We start from the raw sequence: 8006 nt of genomic DNA on the forward strand, positions 1-8006 counted from the left end.
AGATCTGGATTCACGAGTGCATTTCACATCCCCACCAATTTTGGCACAACCCACTGGGCTCCGCTCTGAGGAGAAGACACAGTCGAGCCGTGGTGAGCAAGAACCAGACATGCATCACCACAAAGATGCCTCTGGTGGTTTATTCACGAATCCCCAAAGTGTTAATAAGAGTTTGAGCAATAGTGAGGAAGCCAAAAGCTATAGTGAAGACACAAAGCCCAAGAGTTACGGGAGATTACCAAGTCCAAATCTCCTCTCTACAGACAGTGAAAGCAGCAGTCGTTTTTTGTCAGCAACAGAAGCTTTAGAGTGGCTGATGGAGGCTCTGAAGGACAAATGTTTGACTGAGCCCTGCACAGTGCAGCTGGACAGATTAGACAACCTCACTGTGAGTCAGCTTTGCCATCAAACAACCTACTCATCCTGTTTAGGATCTCTGTGTGGCGGTCGACCTTTTGAACTTTTACAGTCTTCAGAAGCATCATTTAATCTTCATTTATCTGTGACAAACAATAACAGCAGTCATTATTTACAGTCACTAAATAGTTTGCATTCTCCTGAACAGGCAGCTTCAGTGACTGACAGTCAGAGCTCTAACAATTCACCTTCAGTTGGCTATAAGCAGTCAGCTGAACACTCCCGTGCAAGGGAATTCACGGAGCAGTCAGTAGCAGTATTTTCTGATGAATCTACCCACCACACAGAAAGCAGTGTTCAACAGTTCATGGGGACACAATTACCAGCCAAAAGTGCTTCACAAGCTATATTTACTAAAGAGTCTGTAGCACTAAAGGACAAATGTCTTGCTGAGAAATGCACCATTCAGCTCAAAAAACTGTCTTTGCCACAGGTGACTGTTCGGCAACATAAAGGGCTCACACAGCAGAGAGGGGCATGTTTGAATTGTGATGATACATCTGTTAATCCAAATGCAAACAACCCAGAAGATCTCACACATTCAGGAGAGATCACTGGGAGAATGATGGCATCTGTTAGACAGTCACTGTACAAAACCAGTGCAGTAGCCCAGGCACAGGCTAGTGACCCAGAAACAAAAGAAAAGGCAGCAGTGCTGAAGGAGAAGTGTCTAGCTGACAAATGCGCTGTTGAGATAAAGAGAGTGAATTTATTACAGGTGAAAGAAGTTCTGAAGCTCAAAAACACAAAGCTTAAATCTGCCTCAGTCGTGTCTGACTCGGCCAGTGATGACCAGAGAAACGATAACCACCGGTCTGAGAGTGACACTACCACCGGTCTGAGAGTGACACTAAGGATGCTTCTGTGAAAAAGAAGAGCTCCGCTAGTTCCAAGAACAACGTTGCCTCAGACAAAGCAGTTGTAAAAAATTCCTTTGACATTCTCCCCAAAACAAAAAAGATGTCTCTGGCTCCTAAAGAAAAGAAAAGGAGGAACACATCTGCAGACCAACCTGGGATGACCAGGAAGGCATGTGTGAGCGGTCTGAGCGTGAGTCGCTGGAAGAACAAAGGCAGCACCAGCGCACGCATGTTCACGGGTAGGACTGCGCGGACAGGTGACAGCAAGGCTGTGGACTGGAGCATCAATGAGCTGGTCTCAACACACCGCAAACAGCCAAAGGTGAGACCAGTATGCACACAAATGCTGCACAATATTGTTGGCACACTGACAGGTACATTCATTGACACTGATTATAGTTTAGCCAGTGTCAGACAAAATAAAAAAAATGTGAAGACTGAAATTTCTATCAGAACTGGCGATGAACCAAATGTTTCATTAGTCTGATGAAAGAAAAATGAACTGGAAAGAATAATTATCAGCTGCTGCCCTTTAAACCAGATGCTGTGCACCTGCTATAATTAACCAGCAGGCTTATTTCCCTGGTGCCTTGCCTACAGCACCATGGGGTAAATCCCAGTACCTTGCATCCACAGGCCAGTGTCTTTTAATACCTAATATAAAAGTTCATCAGCAGGATTCCTGTCCCTGTCGAAGATCAAGAGATTTTCAGTAGTTTAATTTTTAATATATTCATGGTAAATCATTGTTAAAAATGAATCACTTAAATGGGAAGGTTTGTTCCTGTGGCTTCTGTTAGGGTGATTTTCATTATTAGATAGAAATGCATATAATTAGTTAGGGTTTTTATTATATAGCATACATAAGTCTATATACTTTAATCTCACAGTAGTGTTTATGTTTATGTAGTTACATATCTACATCACCCTATGTGTTCACTGAATCACTGGTCAGTATTTACTGTGTTAGCCAACTGGAGCACTGTTTAACATCAAGGGGGACTGGTTCACTAAAACACTGAATCTCATTAGATTTACAGCTTTGGCAAAGAGGGTCCACAGTTAATTTATCATCACCACCTGGCTAATGGGCCGGGGGAGCTATAGTTTATTGCATCCTAGGACAGTGAAACAGAGATTAGATCTGAAACTAGGAAGAGGAGAAAACGTCAAAGGTAGAACCATTACACACACACACACACACAACCATTGGAGCAGAGAGGATGGTTGGAGGACGGACGGACTGAAGGACCAATATCGGGAGAGTTAAGTTTAAACCACGACTTCTCCCCAACAGTTTTGGACCAATCAGATAGTAACATCTTACCATACAACTATTGTATACCGGCAAGTTGAGGCCAGTCTTTTCTGTTTTATCCTAAACAGGGAAGATCAATGTGCACATGCTTATTTTGATGCGTTAATGCATAATAAATTTCACAAATTTCATATTAGTCTTTTCTTTTCAATATAAAAGAACACACCTCACACTTCCTTCAGGGCCGAGACCCAAGCAAGTGCTGCTGGTCCCCTAAAACAACCAGTGTGATACCTGCTCAACAACAACAACAGATCATAATTGAGAATTTTTTAGTTTTATATTACCTATTTTATTTATTTAAAATTGATCAAAGAATTTAGTTGTCCATTGTGTAACACTTGAGGCTTTTGACTGGTCATAATTAAGATTTTAGTTTATGATATATACCTATGTTATTTATTTGAAATTCAATTGTATAATGTTCTACAGTACATTTCTCATTCAATTTCTGTCAGAAAATAAATAATAATTAATCCAAAATTAACCTTATAATATCTTCACATCTCACTTAGGAGAACCTGATATATTTTTCTATCACCCAGCCCTGTGTGTCATATACTGTATGTTCACATAAGGATGCTTTGAGAGTCTGGTATAGTTCTAGTAAAGGTTTTGTTCACTCAGATGAATAACTAACTAAAGTAAATAATTAAAAATAATATTTATAACTTTCATATTCATCTTCTGTGATTTCCACCTGTTGTTTGCCCAAAGTTCAGTAATTTTGGTGAAAGGAATTTAGCTTTTCATCTTCAAAGAACAACCAATTCAGCCAGGACACCTTCTAGATAAAGGGGTTACCGGTTACTCCACAGACCAAAGAAGGTTTTCCTGAATAAAAACAACCTAACCCTTGAACATAAAGTGTTTGGGTGTTAGGTTTTTCAGAATTTTTTTTTTTTTTATGTTAAATGTTAGCAGCGGTTAGTGACAACAGATGGAGCTGTGGAATTGTTGACACACTGTTCTACCATCCTTTGTGCAGGAGCGTGGAGCAACCAAGGAACTCTCCACCCCAGTGAAAGCGAGTCAGCTCAACCTCTCCTCTCTGTTGGCTGACTTCACACCAAACACACACACCTGGAGCCGACTTAAAGCTGCCCTCTCTGTTCATCGCAAAGGCATAGGTAATAGACTTGTTCAGGTGTGTTGATATTTTTCCAGATTAATTTAAAGCTGTGTCCTTAAGTTTGATCTTTGATCTTTCCTTGTCTCTTTTCCCTCCTCCCCTCTCATTAGTGCTGCACACTCCACGAGCTCTGTCAATGTCAGGCTCTCTGAGCAGGGAAGATCTAGCAGACATCAGCCAGGATCTCTTTGCCACACCTGTGCGCACATCGCTCCCCAAACACCTCCAGTCACAGCTGCTGGGCTCTGTTTCTCTGGTACAACACAGTACACATCCGAGATGCATGCTCAGATGAGTGCAGTTGTAGTGTAGTGCTATTGAATTGTATTGTGTTATACTGACAGGTAGGGGTGCACCGAAATTTCGGCCACCGAAAATTTTCGGCCGAAAAGGCCATTTTTATTTCGGGCCGGAATAAAAAAAAAAAACGCCGAAGATGCCCCGCCCCGCACATCATATCCTGGCGCAGCACAGGTTAGGTTTCACTCACGCTGGAGCTGTTGTATCACGCGTCTCCCCATGAACGACAAAGCATGTCAGCGGTGAGAGACTCTTCAGTGCAGCATCTCATGTGCTTAATGAGAAGAGGAACCGTCTCTCCAGCCAAAAAGCGGAGCAACTTTTGTTCCTAAAGAAAAACCTGCCACGTTTGTTGAACTAAACAGCAGTCCAATTTTGCATAGTGCATAGTTGCATTAAAATTTGTGTAGCACTGCTAGCTACCTAGGCTATGTTGTTTACAGTTTGTTTGGAAGTTCTATTGCTGTTTTTGCGCCGTTTTGCATTGTTTTGCACAGCAATTTAAAATGTTTGAGTGTTATATACATATACATATACACACACACACACTTATAGAGTAAGCGTGTTTTAAAAATTAGAAGTTTTTAAACGAAGCCATTTTCGGTTTTCGGCCAAATGCATCCTAAATTTTCGGTTTCGGCCCAGAATGTTCATTTCGGTGCATCACTACTGACAGGTGTTTCGGATTTTACCACTCCATTTATTTTAATAGAAATAAATAACACTAACACCTGTCTGGATAATGCGATACTACAGTGTCAAATGATCATACACTTGGATCAACAACTCATGAAACAGTTTTAAAAAAACCTGAACATTAGTACCTTAATGAAGGACACGTCACTCTGGCCAATGAAATGTCATCAGCCTGCATTTGTAGTACAAGGTACTACACACCAGCTGCCAGCTGGTTTGCCATCTAGTGACAAATCATCAACAAGCTACACGTTAACCCAGCTAATGATTTTCCATATAGTTACATATTTGGCCTTACACCTTGTGTGCACTGGTGGTGTAGAGAGGGCGGCACAGCAGCTGCCAGCAAGCCATGTCTGCTCTGGATCAGTACAGCCATAATGCTGCTGTTCAGTCAGATCTCTTCTGGCGGTGCTCACAGTCCAATACACAGTCAGGTATTTATGCATATGAGTGGGGAGAAAAAGACTTGAAGCCTCAAAAGAAACTTTGCTTTACATGTGTACACTTATGTGTGTTAAACCACCAGTGAAGAAGAAGCTGTTGTAGAGAGGTTAAACACCCGCTGAAAGCTGTGACTGAAATAATTTGCAAGTTGTTACCACTTACTTTCTTCAATCTGTATGAATGAGCTATGCAAACACTAAAGAAGTCCCATCTGGGGACCTGTTGTCCTTCCTGTATTCCTTTACAGGCCGTGTACAAGGATGCAGACCTGTCAGATGCAGAGAAAGTGTATGCCGAGTGTGGCCAGCAGCATCCTCTGCCCTGGGAGGAGTGTATTCTCCCTCAGCAGATGAAACGGTGTGTTAAGATAGGAGAGGGGAGTTTCGGTGAGGTCTTCTCCACCACCAACACCTCAGGAGACACTGTTGCTTTCAAAGTACGTGTGTTTCTGTATATATAATAGGATCAACTACACTGCGTCATAACTGCAGTGGGTTTATCTTAAGTGGACTGTGTGTACAGCCCGTTTAACCCACTTGTGATAGGACATTACAAAATCAAGGTTTGCTTTTTCCAGACTGTATTCCATGGTCTTCTTCAGTGATTGAAACTTGTCCAGGTGTCACTGCATCAGTTAAGTATGGACAATAAGTGCCTGTGGTTAAAAGTATGCAGTGAAGCATTTAATTTGCTGAAGAGATGCTGTCGAAAACTCTGGGAAACAAAAGCCAGTAAATAGTACAGTTAAGTGTAAAATATTTGATCACATATTTGTGTTTCCTAGGTCAAGAGGAAATGTATATATTGAGGAATTTTGTGTTAAATTGAAAATGGCACAGGAGCAATCACTGATATAAAAAAAAAACTGAACATTATAACCTTGTACCCTGCCTTCGCCCGATTGTCGGCCGGGATTGGCTCCGGCCCCACCCGTGACCCCGCTCAGGGATTAAGCGGTAGAAAATGAATGAATGAATAACCTTGAAGTGAGGATTTATCACAGAGCCCATGTTAGACTGCAGTAGTTTTACCTAAGTGTACCTAATAAACTGAAAGGCCAAGTGAGGTGGGGGGTGTAACTGTTCTGCTTGAGCCTCTGTTCTTGTTTTGTTTTCTCATGGTAGGCAAAGCTGCAATAAAGAAGGACCACCTTAACGCCATTATAAGAAGATCTCTGTAAGAAACTACTGTCTGTATTTTACATTGTGCACTAAAACTGTGGTTCTTGACTTCACAGATCATTCCAGTAGAGGGCAGTGAGAAGGTGAACGGAGAGGACCAGAAGACTTTTGGAGAGATTCTTCATGAGATTATTATCTCAAAGTAAGTAGTGCATTAAAGACGTTGTGTCAGCAAAGGTGTAATCCCATTCACAAAGTCTAAATGTTAGTAATACCTGTGTCTGTGCTAACTAAACAGCATTGTGTGTGTGTGTGTGTGTTTTCTGTACTAGAGAGCTGAGCAGCCTGAAGGAGAAGTCACAGAACCAGACTCATGGCTTTATTGGACTCGATGAGTAAGCACTGTCTCTGCTCCTTTGTTTTGTCTGTTAGTCTCATTAGTTTTGAGTATTAATGTGACTATGTGTCCATTTTCCCTGCAGTCTTCACTGTGTTCAGGGCTGCTACCCCCCAGATTTCCTGAAAGCCTGGGACAGATTTGACCGTCAGAAAGTCTCTGAGAATGACAGACCAGGTCACTGAGACAAAAGAAGATGAATCCTCATTAGTCTAACTTAATGAACATTATCCAGAGCAATACTCAATAAGACCAGGTTACTTGTTTGTCTGTTTCCCTGGAGCTCTCGTTTTCCTTCTTTGCACAGATTTCTTTGAAAAGGATCAAATATTCATAATCCTGGAGTTTGAGTTTGGAGGCACCGATTTGGAGAACAGCAATGGAACGGTAGGCACAGCACATCAAAATGACGGTTGCTTAATACCTCCCCTGTGTGCCGTGCAGTGTTTTACTATGATGTCGAGCATTCATCAGTCATGTCAGTGGCTCCTGCTGTAGCCAGAATTTCAAGTACTGGAGCCTTACTCTACATTCTGCTGTCATGACACTGGCTTTAGCTCATTACACCCGAACACTAGCTGTGAAAATGTGCCCAAACATTAACGCAGAGCCTTCATGCATGAAAACACTAGTCTTTAATTGAATCATTATATCTTAATGTCATTTAGACCTTAAAAATGTATGCTGGAGGTAATGCAGAAAGAAGATGCTAAGCTTCTGAAAGAAACATTTGGCTTTGCAGTGTATATACTGGAAAAATCAGGATCTGCTCTTTTCTTTGTGCTCCAAAGAATAACATATACATTGTTTGTTGAATAGAAGTATAAGTCTTTAATTCAACCCTGTCTTTTGACATCAAGCTGGCGTCTCTGGGGGTGGCAAAGAGCATCCTTCATCAGGTGACTGCTGCCTTGGCTGTTGCTGAGCAGGAGCTACACTTTGAGCACAGGTAGAGGGCAAACATACAAGAACAGCAGCCAGTGACCATGTGCGTGCAGCAGGCCTTGTATGTGACAAGCAGGACAAGGCAGCACTTAAAGGCATCCTGTGGATTTTTTTGCAAGAAGAAGTTATGATTACACAACGCATTGTCTTGAGCTCTAAAAAACATCAAGTGCATTTCGTTCCTCATTTAGCTCCATTAGATTCAAGCTCGTACACACCATCTCTTGAATTCAGTGTTTTTAGTGGATCCAGGAAGCTGATATGAATCAAGGCATACAGTTTCTCAGATATTCAGACTTCTTCACACTGCACACCTTTTGTAATTGTTGTACTGAAAGGTGAACTGTTTGAAATAGAAATGTTAGTTTTTTTA

At 41.7% G+C, this 8006-nt stretch overlaps 1 protein-coding gene across 1 annotated transcript; it reads left to right on the forward strand.

Moving 5' to 3' along the window:
* The first annotated feature begins 1252 nt into the window (after positions 1-1252).
* Positions 1253-7729, forward strand: LOC109961414 (serine/threonine-protein kinase haspin-like). Its single transcript, XM_020602196.1, has 9 exons — positions 1253-1599; positions 3584-3725; positions 3838-3983; positions 5418-5606; positions 6408-6493; positions 6624-6686; positions 6774-6865; positions 6996-7075; positions 7549-7729. The coding sequence occupies exons 1-9, from the start codon at positions 1378-1380 to the stop codon at positions 7639-7641; spliced, it is 1113 nt and encodes a 370-aa protein (XP_020457852.1). The 5' UTR covers positions 1253-1377; the 3' UTR covers positions 7642-7729.
* Positions 7730-8006: the final 277 nt, after the last annotated feature.

Source organism: Monopterus albus, unplaced genomic scaffold (assembly GCF_001952655.1).
Source record: "Monopterus albus unplaced genomic scaffold, M_albus_1.0 scaffold54.1, whole genome shotgun sequence".
In the NCBI taxonomy this organism is placed as follows: Eukaryota; Metazoa; Chordata; class Actinopteri; order Synbranchiformes; family Synbranchidae; genus Monopterus; species Monopterus albus.

Bases quoted from the DNA above. Each gene is read 5' to 3' on its own strand.
- LOC109961414 (XM_020602196.1), top strand. From the start codon at position 1,378: ATGTCTCTGGCTCCTAAAGAAAAGAAAAGGAGGAACACATCTGCAGAC. The intron at 6,687-6,773 runs GTAAGCACTGTC...TTTTCCCTGCAG, and splicing joins GGCTTTATTGGACTCGATGA to TCTTCACTGTGTTCAGGGCT. The intron at 7,076-7,548 runs GTAGGCACAGCA...TTTGACATCAAG, and splicing joins TGGAGAACAGCAATGGAACG to CTGGCGTCTCTGGGGGTGGC.